We start from the raw sequence: 26,481 nt of genomic DNA, 5'->3' as shown, positions 1-26,481 counted from the left end.
AGTTGATGGGTTTAATTTCTGCTTTAGGCTAAGTTCGCACTGCTGTAATCCAGTTTTGTAGTATTGCAACTTGCATGCAACTAAATGCAACTTGGATGCAACATGGACAAGGTTTGTATATTCTGTGGTGCCAAAATCCTGCTGGAATCCCACCAAAGTAGTACAAGAACCTTTTAAAAAATCAAACTTTGCTGAGTTGCTTTGCTGTGAATGGGCATCTTTGAAAACAATGTGATTTCCACTGTCAAGCGATTCTGTGCAACTGAAATTGCACTAGTGTTAACAGAGCCTTAAAGTGGAACTTTCAGTAAATTTACAGCGATAATACATTCCTAACACTATCGCAATATAGAGCAACAGTGTCCTTTTTCAGAGAAGTTGTATATTTTATCTTTATACCAGTCGGCCCAGGAAGGAGAGCCTGAGCATAATGCCAGAACAAAGATGGCTCCATCCTACTGGAGAAGAAAGCAGATAAAGACATTGCCAGGGGGATACATATTACATAGCAAACATGTATTTAAAGGATAAGTTCACCTTTAGTAACATGTTACACCCTCTGTCACAGTTTAAAAACAGCGTGGCTGTGCAGGGCTCCATCTGCACAGCTGCGTCATTCTTTCACACAGATCTGTGAATGAATGAACTACAAGTCCGGTCTTCCACCATGGTAGATGGCTTGTAGGTCTTAATAAACCAAAAGGGTGCTGATGAGCTCCCTCATAGTTTATTGACACTTCTTGCAATCAGTAACCTTCTGCCCATACAGGAGGTATGGGCAGAAAGCTGTACTAATTGTCTGCAGGAGCCTGACATTGCACCCCTGATCTGCTGATTGCGAGTGCAATGCTCTGCAGGCTACTAAGAAAAAAATAACTGCACATTTTTTACCTGCCACAAATGTTAATTTCTTTTTTTTTTTAAAGTGAACTTAGCCCTTTAACATGAAAAATATTTTCCCAATTTAGTACATTGGTGCCACCATCTTCCTTAGTATACAGAGAGTTAAAAAAAGATATTGCCATTCTCTTTTTTAAAATATTTTAAATCTGATATGGAATTTATCTTACACCTTTGCATCTTTTTTTGAAAACTTTTTGCAATTTTGAATTTTTACCAAACTTATTTCCCTTTTGCAGTATTTCTTACATTTAAAGTGCTTATTCATTTTATAGTTTTAAAATACTTTATTTTTATCTTTTATGGCATGTTAGCACCAGAAGTAAGCTTCGTTGGATTTAAATATTCAGCATTTTATATGTATTTTTTTATGGGAACGTGTTTTGTAATATGTTTATTTAAAAATAATTCTCCCAATTTTTATGTGTCTGTTGTTAACAATATTTTCTCTCAATCTGTCTTGGAGTGTGGCTTTTTCGTTCTCCTAGAAACCTTTTGTCTTTCTAATATGTGCTTGCTTTTTTAAAGTTAGATTTAATTAAATGACATTCACTGTTATCCAGATTTACATCCATAATACACTCGGTATTGCTTGAGAGTACCTGGTCCAGAGAATTAAATTGGAACTTCTAAGGTCCCATGAAAATATTCTGTGATGAGTACAAATGTCTTCACTGTTGTGGTCCCAGTAGTGCTATTAGACCAGTATATTTCAAAGTAGTTAAAATCTCCTATTTTTAACACTATACCATCCTGCACAACCCCTTTCTGTTCGTCCAAGTAGCTGAGTCTACCCATTATTTCAAGATACCATCGCTCCATCAAGATCTTCTTTTACACTCACCTTTAGACCACCTTTCATATAGAGACAAATACCACCACCTTTTCTATTTACCTTATCATTGTGAAAAAATTTTTGGATGTGGATGTACAAAGGGGGAAAGGAACGCAGTGGGCACACAGAAAATTAATGAATGAATGGTTGGCCAAACATATGAATATGCAGCACTGTTGAATGTGAACATCTGAAGAGTATAGTGCCATGTTATTGGACAAATGTTTTGAGCTAGATCTGGAGTAAAGGAACACAGTACATAAAAGGCATCTACATGCACTAAAGGACAACCACTTTGTGCTCTAGACTGTTATTCACAAGGGGGTAGCTTTTTTCTACTAGCAGCCAATGATATAAACAGAAATATCGGCTAGTGCTGTCTTGTCAGTGTCACATTAATAATTATCAGAGATGTATAGTAACTAAGTAGAACTACTTCACTACTGTACTTAAGTACCGAAAGGCGGTATCTGTACTTTCCTAGAGTATAATTTTTTTCTCCTACTTCCACTTTTACTTCACTACATTTTTTTTGATGATTTCAATACTTCTACTCCGATATTTTTTTTTTTGTGCTGCATAGTTACTAGTTACTATTATAAAAATTACCACTGCCAGAACAGTAGATGGCAGGTTTCATGAAGCTCAAAACATGTGTATTATCAGCGCATACGACAATAAATGCTACTGTATGTATAAATAAAAGCTGCATTTGAAAAAATAAAAAACAATATGATGTTCAAACCTTTGACTTCTTTCTTTAATAACTACATAACACAGTACTTGTACTTTTACTTTCAGTACTTGAGTAGCAATTTTTTCCAAACTACTGGTACTTTTACTTTCAGTACTTGAGTAGCAAAATTAAAAAAAAAAACTACGTGCAATACTTAAGTACAAAAAATGTTGAATACTTTAGTACTTCTACTCAAGTCACTTTTTGATCGAGCACTTGTACTTTTACTCAAGTATGAGTTTCGAGTACTTTATACAGCTATGAAAATTATTGAGCAGCATCCCAATGTTCTTTGGATAAACTTACAATTTTCGGTCTGCACTAAAACTGGGGCAGGAAGACTTCAGACAAAATTGATCAAAAGCGACATGAATTTATTCTGAGGCTTGCCTTTGTCATTGCAGATGTTCTATGGAAATGTAGACAGGGACACACCAGTGCAGACAGATTTTCCTGAACCTGTGGCAGCCAGATTCATCCGTGTCTACCCGCAGACATGGAACGGAAGTCTGTGCATGCGAATCGAGGTCCTGGGGTGCCCTATTTCAAGTAAGTAAGATCAACCTACTCAAATGCTGCTTGCTTACTACAGCAAAACATGTATTTTTCTGTGTTTCTTTTTATAACATCATCTCTCTATCTTTTACATCAGTCACAGCCCCTGAAGGAACTTACTTTTTAATGTCCCTACCATCCAGTCATGTCAATTTTGCATTTATATTTATATGCAGCAGTACATGAAAATATACCAGTATGTGCTCCCACTGGGACTCCATTCACTAAGCTATAATGCATGTGTAATTTCCCACCATGTTCTTCTTTTTTTTTTTTAACTATGTGAATGTTATTTTCAGTTTTCACTGCATAAAATAATACTTATTATGGTAGGCTTTATAGCTTACTGATTTGAGCCCATAGCTTGTTTTTTATCTGAGTTCTATTTCCTAACAGATGTGGTCAGCTACTATAGCCAGAATGAAGTGATAACCTCCTCAGATAATCTAGATTTCCGGCATCATAACTACAAAGATATGAGACAGGTGAGCTTTTGGCAGAGTAAATCATAACATTGTCATTTTTATTGCTTCTTTTCTGAGCTACCAACCATGTTCATCCTTTTTCAGCTCATGAAGGTTGTGAATGAGGAGTGTCCAACCATTACCAGAACATACAGTGTTGGGAAGACAGCTAAAGGTCTGAAGATCTATGCTATGGAGATCTCAGATAATCCTGGTGAACATGAGATAGGTAAGGAATTTTATCCATCAACGCCAGAGCATAGCAATCAATATCCGTGTATATATAGTTATTCATACTTTTACTTTACTGTCCTCATTTCCTAATACTAGCGATACACATGGCAATACGCAGGCAGTTTAAACTAGTTATGTTTTTAACTATGCTTTTAGCATTTTTCCAGGGCATCAGGTTTAGGGCTACTGGGCACAAATAAGTAGAAAAAAGTTTAATGTAGCCTCCTAGGTAGGTAGGTGCTAGGCAAAAGCATCTATTGCTCCTTCTGCTTATCAGTGGAGCCTGATCTATTGGGTTGCCTGTCACATGTTTCCAGGTGTGATTCACTGGGTCTGAGGGAGTGTCCCCACTGTATCCAACAAGGGAGCTAGTTGGACAGTGGAGGAAACCCAGCCAGTGACACATTGGCTTTTGTGGATGTCCCAGTGGGAGGGCATTCTTGCAATGCATCCTGGGATTGCTCATAAAAGCTGGGGGAACATGTGACAGGGTGTCTTTGGCGGGAAGCAGAGTCCCAGGAGGAGGCTGACGGCTTGTCTCTCCTCCTGCTGTGAATGAGGAAGGTGGTCTTTGGCAGTCAGGCTAGAGAACCAGGTGTGGAGCTGAGCTGAAGAAGATCCAGTGGAGCTGACAGTGGAGTTGATGGCAGAGTCTCTTGGGGAAAAACAGTGTCCGTGAGTACCAGGAGATTTGCCTAAGGGTCTGCCCAGGAAGGGGGACCATTCCAATGAATTCAGGGGATCAGAGAGCCAGCTCACACAGAGTGTACAGTAAAGAGAGTGCTGTCTAGAACCCTGAAGAATAGGGACAAAAGGGGGTGCCAAGTAGGGTCCTGAAGAGCGATTCACAGAGTAGTACAGTTCATTAAGTTCTTCTTCACTGCAGTAACAAGGTGAAGCAGCGGCCTTGCTGCATTCAGCTATATCTAGACATCCCAGCAAATTGTGCATAGTTGTTCAAGTTGGAGTATCCCACTCATCCCTTCTCCTATCCAAGTTCTCAAATAAAACCACAAAAAAAAACAAAACCCCTAGACTGTTTTCTGACTGAGCCAAGCACTTTGAAAATGCTTAGCTGAGTAGGGAAATAATAGAACCGCTGACAATTTTTTAAATTTTTTTCCTCCCTCACTTCCTGTCTGATGAAACCACTGTCAGCAGTAGAGAAAATGAAGTCAAATTTCTAATAGAGCCCTAAATAGCATTAAAAAAACCTCACAGCAGTTTCTATGCATTCCCCATTCTATCCAAAACTGGACCAAAAAAGATTTTGGCTTGACATACACTTTAATAAAGAGCTTCATTCTCTAACAGGTGGATCTAGAAAGGAGACATTGAGGTCATTGTAGAGGAGTCACATTGGGGTCAGCCAATATTGAATGAGTAGAAGAATGCTGTGTTTGCCTCTCCTAGATATTTTACAGGCAACATATACCAGCCAATGTACAACTACTACTTATTTTACAAAACTGGGGTTTCTCTATACTCTTATCACTTCTGAGCTCCTTATCACATATAAAAGCGGCATATTCATCCTGACACAGTACTTTAATTTAAAGTTGTTTTTAAAGCTGCAACAAGCCAATATAAAAATGAACCCTGTTAGTTTTGAATAAGCAGTCAATAAATGTGCACAGAACCAGCTTCAAGGCTCTGTTGCTTTGGTCTAACACTGTGAACATGGTTACAGGAGGGGGAAATATACAGTGGAGAAAATAATTATTTGATCCCCTCCAGATTTTGTAAGTTTGCCCACTTACAAAGAAATTAGGGGTCTATAATTTTTTATCATAGTTGTGTTTTAAATGTGAGACAGAATATCAACCAAAGCTCCAGAAAAAAACACAATATACAAATGTTATAAATTGAGTTGCAGTTTGGTGAGTAAAATTAGTATTTGATCCCCAAGCAAAACATGACTTATGCCTCGTACACACGCAACGATTGTTGGCCGTGAATTTTCGGCCAACGTCTGATCGGCCGATTGTCAGATTGTTAGTATGATGCTTCCGACAACCGACTGCGACTTTTCAGCCAAACAAAATCGGGTGTGCATGCTATAAAATTTTTGTTGGCCGTCAAGAGAACGGCCAATTTTCCATCAGTCAGTACAGATTTCGGCAGACAAAAATCAGATGAGCAAGACTGGGCATGCTCAGAGAAGAAAAAACACACGAAAAGTAAACCAGCACATGACATCACTTCTGAAGTTGGTTGTTGTTGGCCGCGAAAATTCGTGTGCAGTCTAGAGCACATTTCAACCAACACAACACTGGACAAAAGACGGCCAATCGGTCGGCCAAAAATCGTTGCGAGTGTACGAGGCTTTAGTACTTGTTGGAAAACCCTTGTTGGCAAGCACAGAAGTAAGATGTTTCTTGTAGTTGGTTACCATGTTTGCACACATCTCAGGAGGGATTTTGGTCCACTCTTCTTTACAGATCTTCTCTAAATCCTTAAGGTTTCTTGGCTGCCGCTTGTCAACTTCAAGTTTCAGCTCCCTCCATAAATTTTTTATAGGATTAAGGTCTGCCTTGGTAGTATGTTGTGGGTCATTGTCATGCTGGAAGACCCATCCACGACCCATCTTCAGTGTTCTAGCTGAGAGAAGAAGGTTCTCATCCAAGATTTTACAATACATAGCCCCATCCATTGGCCCCTACTGCAGCAAGGTTAGCCTGTATCTTTAGCAGAGAAACAGCCCTATAGCATGATGCTTCCACCTCCGTTCTTGACTGTAGGGATGGTGTTCTAAGGGTCATAGTCAGCATTTTACTCCCTCCAAACATGGCGAGTCGAGTTAATCCCAAGGAGCTTAATTTTGGTCTCATCTGACCACAACACTTTCTCCCAAACCTTCTTTGAATCATTTAGATGCTCAATGGCTAACTTTAGATGGGCATGTACATGTGCCTTCTTGAGGAGGAGGACCTTGCGGGCACTGCAGGATTTAAATCCATGGCGTCGTATTTTGTTGCCAATGGTTTGTTTGGCAACTGTGCTCCCAACTGCCTTGAGATCATTCACAAGTTCCTCACGTGTAGTTGTGGGCTGATCCCTCACTTTTCTCATGATCATCCCTACCCCATGAGGCAAAATCTTGCATGAAGCTCCAGACCTAGGGTGATTGTTGGTTATTTTGTATTTATTGCATTTGTGAATAATCGCTCTAAGGCAACATGTACACTGCTGCTGATAAACCGATGTTTAGGAGCAGTTGGGCGTTTTCTTCAGTGGCCCCTGAACTCTCCCCTATGTTATCTTATCTGTCTATGTACACTGAGTTTTGTATAGTCATTTAAAGGGAGATGCATTTAGAGGCATTTTTTTAAGCAAAAGAATGCGTTCAGGACGGAAGTTTATAGGCATTTGAAACGCCAAATGCTTCTAACAGCATGCAAACGCATCTAAACTTGGTAGAAACGTTTAAAGACGTTTTCGTTCATAGGCATTTGTAATAGGGAAACATTTCTGACCGTTTGCTATAGGGAAAATCAGGAGAGAGAGAGAGAAGGAGAGAGGGAGAGAGAGGGCATTGTAGGCATTTTGGATTAGTAAAATCTGTTATCTGCGAAAACGCTGATGAACGCAGGAAGACGTGGCATGTAAAAGTGGTCAAACTGATGTTTTTTAACTTTGTTTACTAGCTGACATACCTGCGTTCAGAAGATGTTTTCAAACGTCCAGTGTACATGAGGCCTAAGACCGCATTCACACTAGTCCGACTTGGACCGCGACTTGTCAGCCTGACAAGTCGCGGTCCGTCACGCTCCCATTGTGCGGTACAGGAGCAGTTCTAATAGGAGCAACACAAGTTGCTCTGACTTAGAAAAAGGGTCCTGTACTACTTTGGGGCGACCTGGAGGCGACTTGCATAGACATTAATTTTATGAAGTCCGTGCAAGTCACGCTGCACGCAACTTCACAGGTCGCCCCCTAAGTCGGAGCGACGTAGTGTGAACCGGCACGAACAGTTGTCTCTTTCTCACCAAGCTTCTTGCTGATGGTCTTGTAGCCCATTCCAGCCTTGTGCAGGTCTACAATCTTGTCCCTGACCTCCTTTGACAGCTCTTTGGTCTTGCCAGTAATGTTGGGTTTGAATGGAAGGAAGAGATTCTGTGGACAGGTGTCTTTTATACACATGACAAGTTGTCGTGTATAAATAATTACTTTAAAGTGCTAAATATTGATGATTGGTGCATATATAAATAAATACCACATGAAATCTTAAGTATATAAGAAAATATGCAAGTAAATATAAATAAATAAATAAATAAATATATATGGAAATCTCTTAACGTATATATTAAAAGTGCAAATCACCACCTAAAAAATAGTGCAATTGATATAAATAAAACGAGTAAATGACATAAGAAAGTCCAATATCAAAAACCAAAGGTGCAATAGCCAGCAAGTGGCAAGTGAAAGTCTTTTGATTGTAAAAACAACCCAAAAAAGTGCTCAAGTGCTGAATATGAATGCATGCAACAATGGTGCGATGGTGATGATCCTCTCCCCTAGGCAGTGGACACTTACCGGACAGTGTGGACCCTTAGACCATACAGCATAAGGGTCTCACAGGCATGGTCCGGCATATAATCCGGGTGAAGTACTGTGGATGGAACTGGCTGTCACTGCGGGTTCACTGTACAATCTCACCAGATGGTCCCCATATAGAAAGGAAAGGAATAATCCCAAATAGTGTAATATTGCTTAAAAATTGAATTTATTGGTCTCAACAAAAGAATAAAACTCACATTTCAGATGATTAAAATAGGCACTATACAAAACGGTAGATCTCCTGAGATGACGGTGCGCAGCGGGGCTTGGCTCCGGCGTGCGTTCCACCGCTACCGGAAGTGACGTTTGCAAGGGGCTCGTAGCCGGAAATTGCGTTGACGCGTTTCGCCTCTCACTGGGCGTTATCAAAGACGTATTTGCAATACCGGACTAATCTGTGTACCACAGGAGCACATACTGTAGCTAGTCTGTGGGAGCCAGAATTATTGTTGGTTGGTAGAGGATCGAATACTTATTTTACTCACTGAACTGCAACTCAATTTATAACATTTGTATCATGTTTTTTTCTGGATTTTTGGTTGATATTCTGTCTCTATCATTCAAAATGCACCTATGATAAAAATTATAGACCCTTCATTTTTTTGTGAATGGGCAAACTTACAAAATCTGCAGGGGATCAAATAATTATTTACCCCACTTTAGGTTTCACTTCATCTATCGGCTGCTGTTCTTCCATTGTTGGGTCACTGGGGTGTATATTTGTTTAAAATATATGTGAACCCTTACCTTACCAGCTTAGAGAGTTGGGGGTGTAGACCGCAAGGAAGAGGGGGGGGGGGGCGTGTCAGCAGAAGGCAAGGAGAAAGCAGTGCACTGAGCTTCCCAGTGAATGATTGTGCAGGGGGAGTGTCGGAAAAGTCTGATCATTGGAGGACAGGCAGGTTGTTCTCCCAGCACAGTCTGAAAACTTACCACGCTGGAATGGATGTGATCTCATGCAGAAGGCCAGAAGAAAGCAGTGCACTGAGTTTCCCAATGAATGGTTGTGCAGGGGGCGTCAGCAAAAGTCTGATCATTGGAGGACCGGCAGGTTATTCTCCCAGCACAGCCAGAAAACTGACCACGCTGGGATGGATGTGCTCTCATGCCTAACATGGTCAAATAGAAAAGCCAGGGGGACTGTCAGGCACCAGGTATTTCACCCAAAGGAAGCAATGCAAGAAAACTGGATACTTTTTAATACAAGTACATGGAACAACAGGCAAATATTAGGAATATGAAATGTTGGGACAATATGTGCTTTAACTGTAGGGTCGTTGCAGACATGGCCAATTCTGCCTGACAGGTATGCACGGGTCCCAAGACCATTCTTTTAAAATTGACAGACATGTATTTAGACCATAAATGGCGATAAGTAACAGAATGAAAAGGCTTGTCTGTTCTAGAACGGCATCGTACCCAGCTAATGAGATTTTTGTCTGACCTCTGTTCACAGGAGAGCCGGAGTTCAGGTATACAGCTGGCCTTCATGGCAATGAAATTTTGGGTCGTGAATTACTACTTCTCCTAATGCAGTTTATGTGCAAAGAATATCGAGATGGCAATCCACGTATTATGACCCTTGTTCAGGAGACCAGGATTCATTTGGTACCCTCACTGAACCCTGATGGCTATGAGATTGCCAGTCCAATGGTGAGTGTAAACTAAATGTGTCTTCAAAGAGCTCTGGTCAAAGATTTTTAGATACAAAGCAATAACTATGTGTCTTTTCTTAGTTTATTTTAAATACTTGTAAAATAGAGTTGTTTCTTTATATCATTCTAATAGCTTTTCTGCCTAATTTTCATATTGATAGTATTGTCAGGCAGATAAATATTGTATCTTAAAATAAAACAACCCCTGCTGCTATACTCCTCATGTCTGGTAACAAGCTCATTACTTTAATGGCTCTTTCACATGCATGGCTGGAGGGGGTTTAGGGGGTGGTAAAAGCAGGCAGCAGAGCTCCACAGTTTTATTACCCCCTGGCCACTGACCTGAAGCCTAACAATACAGCCAGACAGGGGGTTACACATGTGGCATTTAGAGAAAATTTCAGGTGTTATATTGCCTCCTCACGGCTTGATTTAACCCTGTATTGCCTGCGGTGTGGCCCCCATTAAACTCAAGTAAAGCATTGCAGGCGTGGCATTTTTTCTTCAGGTTGCAGAGTTCTGCCTATCAAACTCATCCATTTAAAGAGAAGTTTGGGAACAAAACAAAAAAAAATTATACTCACCTAGCTGGCTGCAGCACCGATCCCAGCTGTAGCTGTCCCCCGCTGCCTCTAGACTGAGAGCTGAGCAATCAAAGGCCGCTTATGACTCAGTTTTTGGTATTCAGGCTGCAGAGAGCCAGTGACTGTTAGTCATCGCTTTCTGCTATACCCGATCACTGGAGCACCAGGCCATGCAGGGGCGGAAGCGCTGAAAGGCTGAGCCAGCTGCCATTCCTGGGATCAATCCAGGGCCTGGATGCACGAGTGACGTCAGCCGATAGTGGGCTTTAGCCCGCTGTTGGCTGAAAATGGGTCACAGGAGTGCAGAACTAAGTGCAGTCCTGGGACCCATAAGAGAAGTAAGGCCAAAAGAGCTTTGGGCCTACTTCACCTTTAGGTTCAATAGGGTAGCGCCGCAACCGCCTGCATCACCTAAGATTGTGGTGCAGGTAGTGAAGCATTACAGGGTTAAATCAGGCAGTGATCATGTTATATAACACCTCCTCACAGCCTGTCAAATACCTTCTTAAAACTGATCTGAACACAGATTGCTCTTTAGAGGGGTGTTGACAAACACAGAGGCTGCCCTTGATGACCAACTCTAAAAATGCTACATGCCTGACGGGATGGATCTCCAATATACTTTCTGAGGTACTAACCTGGAACAAGCATGCAGCAAGTGAGAGATCTTTATCTACAAACTTTTTCCAGAGTACCAAATCCATTGTATCAGCATGACAACCAAACTACGACTATTTAAAAAATACATAAATCAGTCAGCAATGACAGTGTTTCTAATGGGAGCTTTAGCTGTGACCTGAATTTACTACCAAGCCATGTTCTTCCCTTCTAGCATATGTTCCAGCCTTTACTGTAACCTTTTACTTTGTTTCTGTAGCAAGGAATTGCTTTAAATACTCCAGAGTCCCCACAACATCATAAAGGCTTCTAAAATTCTGCTGATAGGACGACAGGTCAGCGGGATTTCTAAGACAATTCCTACTGATGTAGGCACACCTACGAGACCGCCATCTCCTAAGAGACCTTTTCCCACACAGAGTAGTCGGGAAGTGAAATTGTTTGTCTTAGAAAGTAATCAATGTATTCATGTGAAGAGGGACAGCGAAGGGTGAAGATAGGTGGTGTTCTGTAGTCCAGCAGGTAGTGCTGACAACACTAGTTAGGATGTCAATACAGAAGAGCCAGTGTTGTCCCCCTACAACTTGAAGTTAGAAGCACACTGGATTTCTGGAAGGATCAACAGATTTCTGTACTTGCAGCATTTTGAAAAAGAGAACTGTGCATGTATTGCAGACTTTTTTTTTTCTTTTGCTTAGACGTACACCTACACACTTTTATGAGTATTTGGGCCTGTTATTTATTCAACACTGAATAGGGATTGCTTAAAAACAGTTGGAAATTGTATATAGATGTTAAAGCTTTTATAAAATGTGCAATTAAGACATATCAGATAATCCTTAAAACATCATGCGCATTCATCTTGTATTATCTCTCCCTCAGGGCTCCGAACTGGGTAATTGGGCACTGGGCCACTGGACAGAAGAAGGCTATGATATCTTTAGCAATTTCCCAGACCTGAACACAGCGTTCTGGGCAGCTGAGGACAGGAAGTGGGTTCCTTACAGAGTACCAAACAATAACTTGCCCATTCCAGAAAGTTTCTTGTCAGAGGATGCCACAGTGAGTAATTTTTGGTTACTGGTATGTGATGATGAAACAGTAGAATTGTGTGGTGAAAAACAGTGGTAACTAGAAAATATTTTTTGCCTAGGTGGCTGTAGAGACTAGAGCTATCATTGCCTGGATGGAAAGAAATCCATTTGTCTTGGGAGCCAATTTACAAGGTGGAGAAAAGTTGGTTTCCTACCCCTATGACATGGCACGGGCGGTAAAGGAGGAAGAGCAGCCCATGTATCGCCCTCAACAGCAATACCTTGAAGAAGATGAAGAGGAGGAAGAACAAATGTCTGAAGTATCTGGAGAGGACGATGAAGGAGTGTCAAAGACTACTGATCATTCTATCTTCCGGTGGCTTGCAATCTCTTATGCTTCTGCCCATCTAAACATGGGGGATATAGCTCGTGGGAGCTGCCATGCAGATGATTACACCAAGGGCATGGGCATTGCCAACGGAGCTAAATGGAGACCAGTATCTGGCAGTAAGTTGTTCTAAAACTGGGTGTGATAATCACAAAACTACAAGTGTATTTTAAAACTGCACCACTGTTGCAGTTCTTACTAACATGGACCTACAGGTGAAATGTGGAATTGCAGATCTTTCACAGACAAGTTCATGGTCACCGATAAATGATGGATTTCCTCGATGTCAAACCTGGAGGAAAGGAAAGTGTGGTGGTGTGACCACAGCCAGAGCCTCATTTATCAATATGATCCCATGTAAAACTGGAATTATTTCTCAGCTACCAATCAGCGTCAGAGCTGTTCTGAAAACCTGATTGGTGTATGAGGTGAAAGAAGTACAGCTCTTAGTAGAGACATATCAATGCATATTGCCCCTACAAGCCAACTGTCATTATCCTAGTGCCCTGAGCAATGGCCGAAGTGTAACTTCAAGCTGTTTTGTTAGTATTTCAAAAAAACTTAAAGCAGAACTAAAGACCAAAATACTTACCTCTGCTTCAATAGTCCGACATCCCCAAGGTCCTTTGCTCTCACTGGCATCTTCTCCCATTGGCCATCTTGACTGGCCCATGTGGAACTACATCACTCCAGCACATGTACAGGAGTGCAGTCATCCCAACACAAAGGCATGAGCCGAAACCTGAACTGAGCTACACATGCACAGTTCAGTGTATATTCCACAGCAGACTGAGCAGGCAGGTAGGTTTATTTTAATGCAGAAGGGACGTTGCATATCTCTTCTACATTAAAGAGCCTGCCTGCTCCCCATTTTTATTAACATTTTAGTTCTGCTTTATAAAACAAACAAAACTTTTTTCTCAAAGTGTAAACCTTAAAGCACAACTCCAGCCAAAACGGTTTAATTTTGTTATGGATAAAGCAAGAAAGTCTTTAGGGAAAAGTTCCCTTTCCAGCAGAGACACAAAAACAATTTTTTGCAGGGCGACGAATGGTTGGAACTTCTGATGTTTTTTTCTTTTTGCCTTACTAGGTCACAATTGCATCTTCCATTTCTTCTCTTGATGTCATAGGGACAGGAATGGGGATGAATATTTCTTTGAGTTTATACACATTTAATATAAATTAACCTTAAGCTTTGGATAGAGTATGAGGTAGACAGCAAGATCTACTTTTCAATCGCAGAGAGAATAAGCGCTTAATTTCTGAAAATGGTGGACCACAGAAAATAAGTGTATGCAAAATATGACCAAATGTAAACATGAAACGTGATAAAAACAGCAATGATCTAAAGCAATAAAACGGCAATCCTAAAGAATATATTAGAATAAGATAAAAAGTGCTGACGAAATATATAAATAAATACAGTGATCAGTGCTGGATCATAAAAGAGATAAAATAAATATTGATGGTGGGCAACAAAGAGGTTGCATAAATAACAGTGCAGGTGAGAAGATAGTCTGTGCAAAAATATTCAAAGGTGCAAATATAATGATAAGCAAAATGAATACTATAAAGTGCTTGAAATGATGTGTATATCAATGAATAAATCAAAATCTAGCAAAAACACAAAGTCCCATATAAATAGGTGCAACAATTATATAGTGCTGATATTTTCAAGTGAGGATGGTGAAAGTTCATATGTGGTCCAGTGATATTAACCACTTAAGCCCCGGAGGATTTTCCTGCTAAAAGACCAGGGGGTATTTTGCGATTCGGCACTGCGTGACTTTAACGGACAATTGCGCGGTCGTGCGACGCTGTACCTAAACGAATTTGACGTCCTTTTTTTCCCACAAACAGAGCTTTCTTTTGGTGGTATTTGATCACCTGTGCGATTTTTTGATCACGCGCTATAAACAAAAAAAGAGCGACAATTTTGCAAAAATAGCAATATTTTTCACATTTTTTTATATGAAATTCCCCCCAAAAAAAATGTAAAAATCAAAATTTTTTAACATTTTTGGCCAATTTGTTTTATGCTACCTACGTTTGGTAAAAAAAATCACAAAAAGCGTATTTTGATTGGTTTGCGCAAAAGTTATCGCGTTTACTAACAAAGGGAAAGATTTTTGTCATTTTTGTTGTTTTTTTTTTAACGCGTAATGGAGGCGATCTGCGATTTTTTTTTGCGGTACTGCGACATTGCGGCGGACAGATCGGACCCTTGACTGACATTTTTGACACTTTTGGGGTTACCAGTGACATTTCTACAGTAATCAGTGCTATACATATGCACTGTTACTGTAAAAATACACTGGCAGTGAAGGGGTTAACTTTATTTGGGAGGGAGGGGCTGTGTGTGTCCCTAGGGGCGTGATTCTTACTGTGATTGGCTGTGGCTCTAACTGTAAGGACACTGATCAACGGATCTACATACTAGATCCGTGTAATCAGTGTCTTTACAGCGAGGAGATGACAGGCAGCTTGTTTACACAAGCTGCCTGACATTCTCCCTCTTCCCCCGACGATCGCCGAGTGGCCGGCGGACATCGGGTCCGCTGGTCACACGCGCGGGGGGGGTGCGTGACCGCGCGGGAGCGCGCCTCCGCGGGCGCGCGCTCGCTCCCCAGACCCTCCCAGGCTAGTGACGTTAATTAACGTCACTCTGCCTGGCAGGGGCTGACCGCCGCAGTACATCTACTTGCGGCGGTCGGCAAGCAGTTAAAGGGATGGTTTCGGTGACAGCCAAGTGCGGTATATTGTGAGCTAGAAATCCAAATTAAGTGCTCACTTCCATTAACACTCAAATTAGCGTTTCGGTGCAATCAGTCACCATAGGGGACCTCCGGATGTTCTCCAAAAAATAGGGGGCTTATTGGTGTAAATATATGGATCTCCACAATAAAATACACACTTTTATCCAGTCTTAACTATGAGCGAGTGTCCCAGGAATATCGATGTATTTTCTGCCTGAATGATGACACCATTATAAGGAAATGAATATCAACTGGGCATTTCATTGTGGAGATCCATATATTTACAGCTTATCCACCAACTGCGTCAGATGTTCATAGAATTACTGCGCACTAAAGGATGCTAGACACACTAGTACATCCCAGGCTTGTGAGAATCATTGTACTGCGACTTTCACTTGTAAACCACAGAAGCAGGAAAATGCCTTTTTATTGGCTGGATCACGAAGCTCACATTGGTTAACATACTGTTGAAATATAATTGTATTATAGTTGATGTAGTCAAGGTTAGTTGACCTGGCTTGTTTCCCATGACACCAAAATCTCTTTTTTAAAGGCATGAATGACTTCAGCTACCTGCATACAAACTGTCTGGAGCTCTCCATATATCTGGGCTGTGATAAGTTCCCACATGAGAGTGAGCTGGCTGAAGAGTGGGAGACCAACAAGGAAGCTCTGCTAACATTCATGGAGCAGGTTAGTGGTCTTCTCCAGCAACAACCTGTCACTTGGATGCCATTGAAACAACCAGAAATTATTGACCATAGAATTTCCTCAAAATATAATGTTTTCAGAATTCCCTTAAAGTGTACCTAAAGCCATTTTTTGTTGTTTTGGATGCAGTAGGGAAATGCAGAATTTCCTGTTCAGTCTGTATTGCCGTGTATGTTTCCTCTGGAGAGATTCACCCTATTTATACTGGTGACCACTGTCACAGAGATTTAAAGTGCAGGGAAATCTAAAATTTTGAGTGTCAATAGAACAGGAATAGTGTGGAAATATTCCAGTGGGCACATTTTCCAGTAGTGTAAAAGTGAATTTTCTTTAGAGATTTTTTTTTTCACTTCCACTTATGTCTGAAAAAGAAAGTGAAGGGAAATCTGTTCAATGGGACACCACAAAAAAGAAAAAAAAATTACAAAGTTTTTGTTTTAGATGTTTTTTTAAAGAGCTCTGCATTTCCTTTCTGCCTATGGAGGACCCTAAATCCTCAGCCCAGGTTTCAAGATCTCTCTAAGCAGAAATTAAAGGATAAAATCCCCTTTTTTGCTGGTAAAAAAAAGGGTGCATTTACTATTTTTTTTTTAGTCCTGCAGACACTCCTAGGTGTGAGCTGTCTGCTCGTACATCAAATGGACAGGAAGTTTCACAATGACAGGAAGAATCAATGAACTACCTAGAGCTCTCGAAAGCGCCGTGGTAGCTCATTGAGAACTACACAAGCCAACAGCCTAAAAACGGGTGGAACATGTAACATGTTCCCAAAGATGAACTTCTCCTTTAGTCCCGGTTCACACTACCGTGACTTGTCAGGCGACCTGGTTCCCTGACAAGTCACGGTCCATTCAGTGCTATGGGAACCGTCCTAATAGGAGCGACTCAAGTAAAATAATTCCTGCACTACTTCGGGGCGACATCGGAGCGACTTGCGTTGACTTCCATTATGTGAAGTCCGTGCAAGTCACGGCGACTTCACTAGTCGCCCCCGAAGTTGGATCGCCATAGTGTGAACCGACACTTAAACTCCCCCAATCCACAGTACAGAACAGGTCTTCCTGCTCCCACAATCCACAGTACAGAACAGGTCTTCCTGCTAAGTGGGGATGAGTATTAAATCGACTTTGATAAACAGTGGGTTCTGTAAACAGCCTGCACCAACTTACAAATTTGTAGACAAATACACATACACTTTCAGAAAACAATACTTTGCTAGATCTGATGAGTTCATTTTAAGGAGCTAAACACCTCTGCCATTAGAAAACAGAATTTTAACCACTTCAATAGCGGGCACTTTCACCCCCTTCCTGCCCAGGCCAGGTTTCAGCGCTGACACACTTTGGATGACAATTGCGTGGTCATGCAATACTGTACCAAAATGAAATTTTTATAATTTTTTGAGACACATAGAGCTTTCTTCTGGTGGTATTTAATCAACACTGAGTTTTTCTTCTTTTTTTTGCTAAACAAATGAAAAAAAAAAAGACCGAAAATTTTAAAAATTAAAGTTTTTCTTGGTGTCTGTTACAAAATTTTGTAAATAAGTATTTTTTCTCCTTCACGTACGTGCGTTGATGAGGCTGCACTGGCGGGCACTGATAGGCCCCATGCACACAGGGCATCAGCAAAAACGAGCTGTAGAGCCACTTCTAACGCCAGGAAAAAGCAGCTGTAAAAACTTGCTTTTAGTAGCTTTTTCCATTGGCGTTATTGCACATTTGGCCACATTGGCTTTTAGCAGCGTTTTTCTGCCTCCATTCAAAATCAATGGTTGCCTAGGAGCCGTCTTTGATATGGCTTTCGGCCCCATTGATTTGAATGAAAGTCGCATCACAAGTCGGATCAGGGTGATCCAACATGTGGTGTGACTTGCGTTTTGAGGATCTTGAGGGGAAACTCCACGCCAAAATGGGAAAAAATGGCGTGGGGTCCCCCCCAATATCCATACCAGACCCTTGTCCGAGCATGCCGGGCTGGGATCTGGGGGGCCCCCTTGTTATAGGGGTCTTCCAGATTCTGATAAGCCCCCTGCCCGCAGACCCCACAACCACCGGCCAGGGTTGTCGGGAAGAGGCCCTTGTCCTCATCAACATGGGGACAAGGTGCTTTGGGGTGGGGTCTGCACTCCCCCTGCCCCAAAGCACCCACGCCCCCCCATGTTGAGGGTATGTGGCCTGGTATGGTTCGGGGGGTGGGGCCACTCGCTCATCCCCTCCCCTTTCCTGACCTGCCGGGCTGCATGCTCGGATAAGGGTCTGGTATGGATTTTGGGGGGGACCCCCGCGCCGTTTTTTCCCATTTTGGCGTAAAGTTCCCCCTCAAGATCCTCAGAGCGCAAGTCGCACCACAAGTCGGATCATTCTGATCTGACTTGTGATGCGACTTCCATTCAAATTAATAGGCTCCCATAGAGAACCATTGATTTTCACATTAAAAAAAAAAAAACGTATAACGTGGCTTAACGCTGTATAAGTAATGTTAATCAGCCTTTACCAGCGTCAGAAGTTTTTACAGCCGAACGCTGCTGCTCCAGAATGAACAGGCCCTGGGTTTTTTTTGCAGCTTAAAAACGCCGTGGCATTGGAGCTCCTAAAGCCTGTGTGTGCATGAGGCCATAGAATAACATGGAGGGGCATTTTTAATATGCAAAAAGAAAACGTCTGACACTCCTAAAAGCAGCTGCAAAAACGCCCTGTGTGCATGGGGCCATAGGCTGCACTGATGAGGAGGCACTAATATGCAGCACTGATAGGCATCACTGGTGGGCACTGATGAGCATGCACAGATAATCAATGCACTGATTATCAACAGACTCCCCCTGTCAGCTCTCCTCTACTCAGGTGTTATCAGCGCGAGTAGAGGAATGCCGATAACCGGCACTTCCTATTTACACTGTGATTGGATACAGCTGATTACATGGCAAAGAGCCTACATCATAGCGAGCGGCATGTTGTGAAGGACATCATATGATGCCCAGTCACAACAAGTAAACCACCGCCCAGCCATCATTTTGCTATAGGCCAGACGGGATGTGGTTAAGTAAGAATAGTTTGTCATCAAAATTTTCTTAAAGAAAATGAAGCCCTGCTAGATCACTTCAGGCTCGCCCTTTTTGCAGGTATAGCTATGTAAAACATAAAAAAATAAGTGTCACACTGTTTAAAAAACAGATACACTGTCTCACCCTGCTCTGCACATGCTCAGCTGCTCTACAATTTTGGCATTGTGCTGAAATTAGGAGCCACTAGAGGCCAATCTGCTCACAGCCTTAAGATTTACTGCTGCTCAGGAGCTCTGGGGTTTAAAAAATGGTGCACCCAGCAAGAAGATACAGTAACAATGCTGGAGACCATTTACAGCACACACTAACTTTGGTGGCATAATTATTAATGTGGAATGTATGCTCCTTGGTGAAGTACAAGTTGTTCTAGATAAAGTTCTGCTTTTAACAATGTCAAAATAGGCTCATTTATTAAGGTAGTGTACAGAGAATGAATGATGTGCAAAGTAGTCAAATAGATTTCAGGTGGCCGATCCCAGGTAACTACATTTTGCTTTTCTACATCCAGGTATAGAAGCTGGCCATGCAGATATTCATGTTATTTCTAGTATTGTTATGATGCAGATAATATCTTATGTTGGTGTTTCTCCACTTTGTTTCACAAATGATTGCCTACAGGCCAGGATTTACTTTAGTAGCAGCAGTTGTAGAAAATACTAATTAAGGCTCCAATCACATATATGCGAATTGGATGTGCTTTTAACTGCATCCAATTCGCATAACATGAGAATCAGACCGGCTTTCAATGGAGCCGGTTTACACATGTGCAGGGCGGCCACAGTGCAGTTTTAAAAAGGGTCCTGTGCGATTTTGGGTCTGATTCAGGTGCAATTTCAGGTAAAAATCTGCACCTAAACCTCACCTGAACCAGTGAACAGAACCGCAGCGGACTCCAGCACTTAAACAGAGGCCGCAAATGTGTGAATCCAGCCTAAATGTCCTGTGCAAGGTTGGAGAAGAATTCTCCTGTAAACAAAACACTAATGACTTAATGAGCAAAACACTTAATAATCATTACTTAAAAAGTAATGATTATTACTTTTTTTTTATGAAGACATGCTGTTTTGTGATTTGTGACTAAATACACCCAAAACCACCTCCTACATTAAGTACATAAGATCTTTTATCAACCAAATTATTTCAGTGTCTATGGCAGAGGCAGGGATGCTGGGTGATCCAGATTTTCATCAGCTAGAGGGCAACAGATTGCCTATCACTGTCCATAAGTCCATATACTGATTTCTGCTTACTCTTTACAGGTTCACCGTGGCATTAAAGGCATTATAACAGATCGACATGGGGAGCCGATAGCCAATGCTACCATCTCCGTGGCAGAAATAAATCATGATGTCACAACAGGTGAGGAGAGACACAAGCTACTAAACTATATTGTAAAATGTAAGCCAGCAGTTTTCCAAAAGTGGATCATGCACCATACCTGGTACATACAGTATTGGGATGTATAAAGAACAGGATGAAGTGTACACTTCTGTCAAATGGTATAATATATATATATATATATATATATATATATATATTTACATCATATTCTGCAGTTTTTCCACCTTCACCCTTGTGGATTTCGGTTAATACAATTGTGCGGTGACTGCCACTACCTTTCACCACTGCGCTCACCTCCAGTTTAGACCTGTTTCAAGGTCTAAAATCGCCTTCCCCTGCTAGGGTAATTCCAGGCTCTTTCCACTCTCCTTTCTCCTCACTGAGCTTGCTTTGTTTGGACTTCCTTTCCTCCATGACCCCTCAGTATAAAATATACACTCCCATTGCTTAGTACATAGAGATTTCACATTTATTGCGTATCCGCTTACATTAAAACTTGAGACAGTGCGCTTTAAAAAAATCATCTGACGGGGCAGCAGTTCCCGTTTATGCTCTCATATGTTCCACAAACAAAGTCCTCTTTCACCAGACTCCTCCCACACGTATCGCCACGATCACGTGACTTCCTCAGGGATCCCCGAATTATAGTCATCTGGGACTGTCACATTTGTTTTATTTATTTTATTGTACACGAGAAAGTTTGTCACTGAATGATAGCAGTTTTGTGGTTTGAAAGTAAGGTTTTGGTTTAAAAACATTAATTGAATTGCACACGGATAGGCGCAGCCAACATTTTTGATTTTATTTTGTGTCCAGCATTAGTGTTATTAACCTTGCCTTTAGGTTCTCACGACCTCGCTGTAATACTTTCACACTTGTGTTTCACTGAGATAATATTATACTTGGATGTGATTATGATGCCTCATGGTCTGTGCTCTCCAAGTGTATGCCTTAAAAGATGTTTAATAAAACCTTATTCTTTAAAAAAAGAAAAAAAATTAGGGAGCTAGAGGGAAATTACAACATGCACTGACATGTCTCCATTCTTAACAGCGGCTGGCGGGGACTACTGGCGTATCCTGAACCCTGGAGAGTATCGAGTAACCGCACGGGCCGAAGGTTACACTCAGAGCACTAAGACATGCAACGTTGGCTATGACATTGGGGCAACCCACTGCAACTTTGTCCTGGCTCGCTCCAACTGGAAGAGAATAAAAGAGATCATTGCAATGAAAGGCAAAGGACCTCTCCGCCTGGCACCAGCTGGAGGTCGCAAGCTCACCCCTGCACAAAGACTTCGTCTACAGCGCCGACGTATGTGGCTGAATCGCCAACGCAAACTTACCACCCCTCTGCCGCCCACCACCATACCTTTTGAACCAACCACCACTTTACCTCCCACCGATACTCCAACAACCATGCCGCCCCGCCGGCTGGACCCGCCTACTCCGTCAGAATCTCTGTGGGACACAGAAACTGAGACCTATACAGAAATTGTCACAGAGGTGGAGACAGAGACCTGGGAGGAAGATGCCACTACTCCCGTGGCTCCATTCACCACAGCAGAGACTTATACTGTAAACTTTGGGGATTTCTAAGAGAAAAAAAATGAATGAAAATGGGCTACAGACTGATTTATTTTTGGCAAAAAAGGGTTAAAAAATTCTACCCCAAAAGGATTTAACACTTTCAGGAGGAGGAGGTAGGGGTGTTGTCTAGAGCAACCAGATTCCAGCTGTCAAGTTTCAAGTGCAGATTAGAAAATTAAAGGTGGATTCTGATTGGCTGCATCAGGAGACACCTATTATAAAACACCCCTTTTCATGTGTATATAGCGATTGATCGGTAAACCACAAAGGAAGGTCCACCGCAACTACAGAGAACAGTGCTGTCATTCTATGAAGGGCCTTGTCGCCTCACTTAACGCTTAACTAAATCCTTGCAGTGCTAGAGTTTCCATACATCAGGACATACTATATTCCCCTCTGGCACAGGAGGTAAATATTCCATAGGAAAAATGTATATGCCTGTTAGATGTCTGGCTTAACACCCTGCAGGTCTTACTGGCAACTGGCCAAAGAGCACAACGCTGTCCAAGTATGTAAAATCTCATCAATTACCAATAAAAAATACATTTCTACAAATCTTGCTGACGCCTGTGAAGTGTTCAATAATCCTCCCACCGATGATAGCCAGGGATGGATAGTAAATGGCGTAAGTGTTTAACAATAATACAACACACACAAAGACTTTTAGAGACAGTTTTATTATTTCACTTCAACTTCTATGTATAAAAATACAAAAGAAAAAAATGTGCTTGGTAATTGTGAGATCAGTGCTACAATACAGCAGATCTCCAGGAAAATGGATACATACACAGTTAAATTAGGGGCTCGCTTGCAACAGAAAATTAATATCACTGTTAGCTCTGTGTTATAGGACACTGGGGTACTTACACCGCAGCACGCATTTAACAGCCTATTCATTAACGTGTTATTATTAAAATAACAAACATGTTATATTCACCTGCTCTTTGAAATGATATTGCACAGAGCGGCCCGATCCTCTTCTTCTCAGTTCCCTGGCGGCGATCCCGGCTCCTCCTCTTCTTTCTGTCCCCCCATAGCAAGCCATTTTCTATAGGGACACACTATATATGCTCGCTCCTGACCTCTGTGTCAATGGAGCCGCGCTCCATAGACATACACAGCAGGACTCAGGCCGACCCCACTTCCTCTTCACTGCATTTGATTGACAGCAGCAAGAGCCAATGCCTCCTACTGCTGCTCGAATGCTGCATGAAGAGGAAGAGAGTGGAGAATAGATGCAGCCGTGAACAACGCTGAACTCTTCTCCCCTCACTTCCCCTTCACACGGGGGGTGCCACAGGGAATCAGAAAACTATTTTTACCTTAATGCAAGCAATACATTAAGGTAAAAAAAAAACATTTTTAGGTTTAGTATCACTTTAAATATCCTGCATTGCTTAATACAGCAGAGAGAGCTCGGTGATCAGAGGAGAGCCAGTCATGTGACTTTGACAGGCCCAATAACCAGACCTTCTCAACTCTTACTTTCTCATCCTGAAGCCAGCCTGCTAAGCACTTTGCTTTATAAATAAATGGTATCTTTGATCTTTATTTTTTTAGCAACAGTATGGCCATAGCACTACTTTATAACTTAATCGCTAATGATATGTGAAATGCTTTTAAGCCATAGTGCCGTGCCAGGAACATGACTTCCCATGTCCTGATTCACATCTATAGCTTCATGGGTCACTTGGTTACTCTTTACAGCAGCGTAATGACGTGAGCAGCCTCGATGGAGAGGTTATCAGATAAGCAACAAAGGAGTTGATTTACTAAGACTGGAGAGTGCAAAATCTGGTGCAGCTCTGCATGGTAGTTTGTCTTAAATCAATCAGCTTCTTAAATTATGCTTAGACAGAAAAAAAACACTGGAAGCCAATTGGTTTCTATGCACAGCTGCACCAGATTTTGCACTCTCCAGTTTTAGTAAATCAACCCCAAATCGTCATCCACCTGGCTCTACAATGTAGCTTATTTTTGTCAATGACAAGACTAACCAAACAGAATTACAAATTCACCGACAATATTTAAATGTGTAGGCATTGTAACGGCTTTAAACCCTCGACTTGAAGATCATACAGTACAAATGTGACATTTTAGTTGTGCATTTTTAGCCATTAAAAGGCTCCTTTTGTGTAAAACAAGAGTTAGGGAGGCAAATAGGTCATTTTTACAGAAGCCATTGGATTTACAGCATATCCAGTATACTTCGTACACTTTTCAAGCTCGTAAAACACAATTGTGATACCAATGAGTATACACAGATATATTTGTCCAATTTTTTCTTTTATTACAAAATGCACCATGTACAAAGCAATACTAGGGAACTGGAATTTAAAACCTGGATTTAGGAACATATATATAGAAATACAGGAGAAGTGTGTTTAATCAGTGCTGGCAGCATGAGAAATATCTATATGGACTAACATACAAGGTCAATAACACCCACAACAGTATGCAGAAAGAACTCAGTATGAACATGACATGAGTCAACAGCAAAATTGGTGTCCTTGTTAACCAGTCAAACCCCACCTTGCCGATTTAGAATGACACTAGCTCTTCCCCATTCCTGTTTTGTTAGTTCCTGCAGTGTATTAATAGGAGAAATGATAAGGCTTGTTCCTGCACATATAACTGGACTCCATGAGAAATATTATACCCAAAAAGATTATTTTAGTCCACTAAGCAAAATACACTAAACCACAAGTTCTGCATATCAGGAAAGCATAGGAGAAGGCTTTCCTCCACGTAACAAGGCTGAAAACTGAAATGACTTAACTGTAATTGCCTTTCCTACTGCTTCTCCATGACGGGTAAAAAAAACCCAGCAGACTGGCTGCCCACCCATTGGGGTAGAGAATTTAATTTGTCATTAATAAATTCTAGAAAATAAGATAGATGTATATCAAAAATAAAATCTTACAGGGTAAAAAGTCATGGAGGAATCTGGAAAGGTTAAAGGATAAGTTCACCATTTGGAAAAAAAAATGCACATTTTTTGCAGATAAAAAAAGTGCATTTATTATTTTTTTCTAAGGAGCATGGAGAGCATTGCAGATCACAGGTGCAATGTCCAGCTCCTGCAAACCCTCAGGATAGCGGTTTGTCCATACCTCTGATACATGCAGGAAGTTACTTGAGAGCAGGAAGATCAATGAACTACGAGGATGCTCACAAGCGCCCTCGCAGTTCATAGAGAATTACAAGCCGTCAGATGCAATTGCTTGAGCGAAGCACCACACAGCCGCACTGTTTTCAAAATGTGACAACGGGAAGACGATCCTCGTCAGCTGTTACAGGGAGGGGTGGTGAGAGAGGGTAAAGGTGGAACATGTAACATATTCCAAAGGTGAACTTATTCTCTAATTACTGGTAAGAGAACGTTAAATGATGCATTTCATCCTCCACCACAGCCAATAATCACAGAAGCATCAGTGGGGCGAACCACTGCATAATATTTAAAACAGGCCTGAAGTCAAAATTTAACATTAGGTCCCCTGGGCCCATAAAATAAATACTAGGTACCGCCCTAAAGGAACTGACATTTTTACTCACAGTCTTTAGGCAAATTTCAATGACATACTCAGAAAATGTGTTTAATCTGCTACCCCATAACCCTGGTCTTTGGGACAGGAGAACACTGAGGGGTTTGGTAAGGTGGGAACTGTCCCAACAGATAAGGCAGGCTATCGGGGCAATAGTTATTTTGAAGGATTCATTGGAAAAAGATAATTTATTAAACACATAGAAACACCATTCAATTCATATAAACTTTCCTTTTTTCTCCTGGATATCTACTTAGTAGAAACGGACAGGTAAAGCGATGAGCTCTAATCATTGTGGATATATTACAAGGTAAGGGATGATTTAAGCAGAGTATTCTAATAGTTACAAGTCGATCTTAAACCAACAGTCTGATGTTTTGACTAAATTACATTTACTGTATTCCATTTGTGTTCTACTGGAAGTGTGAACTATAGACATAAAACAAATGGTTTCACAGCCTGGACATCAATACAGGTTTTACATTTTCTATTGCATTTATAGTCTTTCTTGCCAATTTTTTGTCCTACCACAATCCAAGAATATTTGGTAATCAGTCTTAACAGAAAAAAAAAGTAGACAGTCAGTCAGATGACTCATCATCTGCGCTAAATCCAGAGAAGCTGATTGGCTGACACTGTAGAGTACGGAGGTTCACCAGGCAGGCTGTCTGTGTATTGCTGAAGTCTGGCACAGTGAGCAATAAAACACGTTGGCCCTCAGGACCTGTTGGGATTACAGATTTGATTAACATTCTGCATAGAACACAGAGAACACACTGAGCGCTCTTACTCTGAGCGGACCCTATGCAAAACATTCTGTAATAAAAGTAAAACTCCTACCACTGGTATCTTTAAAAAATTCATAAAGGGAACAATAAGTTACCTAGTCAGGTGTATTACATTATTGGC

At 41.4% G+C, this 26,481-nt stretch overlaps 2 protein-coding genes across 2 annotated transcripts in view; one reads left to right on the top strand and one right to left on the bottom strand.

Moving 5' to 3' along the window:
* The window catches only part of AEBP1 (AE binding protein 1), a 97,882-nt gene extending 75,768 nt beyond the window's left edge, over positions 1-22,114 (top strand). Inside the window, exons 14-22 of the mRNA XM_082255086.1 lie at positions 2,876-3,020; positions 3,423-3,511; positions 3,596-3,719; positions 9,741-9,937; positions 12,024-12,203; positions 12,295-12,682; positions 15,876-16,015; positions 20,357-20,456; positions 21,492-22,114. Of these exons, the coding sequence (XP_082111212.1) occupies positions 2,876-3,020; positions 3,423-3,511; positions 3,596-3,719; positions 9,741-9,937; positions 12,024-12,203; positions 12,295-12,682; positions 15,876-16,015; positions 20,357-20,456; positions 21,492-22,036 (1,908 nt within the window). The 3' untranslated portion in view covers positions 22,037-22,114. The remainder of the gene's footprint in view (positions 1-2,875; positions 3,021-3,422; positions 3,512-3,595; positions 3,720-9,740; positions 9,938-12,023; positions 12,204-12,294; positions 12,683-15,875; positions 16,016-20,356; positions 20,457-21,491) is intronic.
* A 3,568-nt stretch (positions 22,115-25,682) lies between these two features.
* POLD2 (DNA polymerase delta 2, accessory subunit) overlaps positions 25,683-26,481 on the bottom strand; it is a 53,056-nt gene continuing 52,257 nt past the window's right edge. The window contains exon 11 of the mRNA XM_082253396.1: positions 25,683-26,296. Within this exon, the coding sequence (XP_082109522.1) occupies positions 26,154-26,296 (143 nt within the window). The 3' untranslated portion in view covers positions 25,683-26,153. The remainder of the gene's footprint in view (positions 26,297-26,481) is intronic.

Source organism: Pelophylax lessonae (genome assembly GCF_965119305.1).
Source record: "Pelophylax lessonae genome assembly, chromosome: 4".
Taxonomy (NCBI): Eukaryota; Metazoa; Chordata; class Amphibia; order Anura; family Ranidae; genus Pelophylax; species Pelophylax lessonae.
This window is presented reverse-complemented; position numbering and strand designations above follow the sequence as displayed.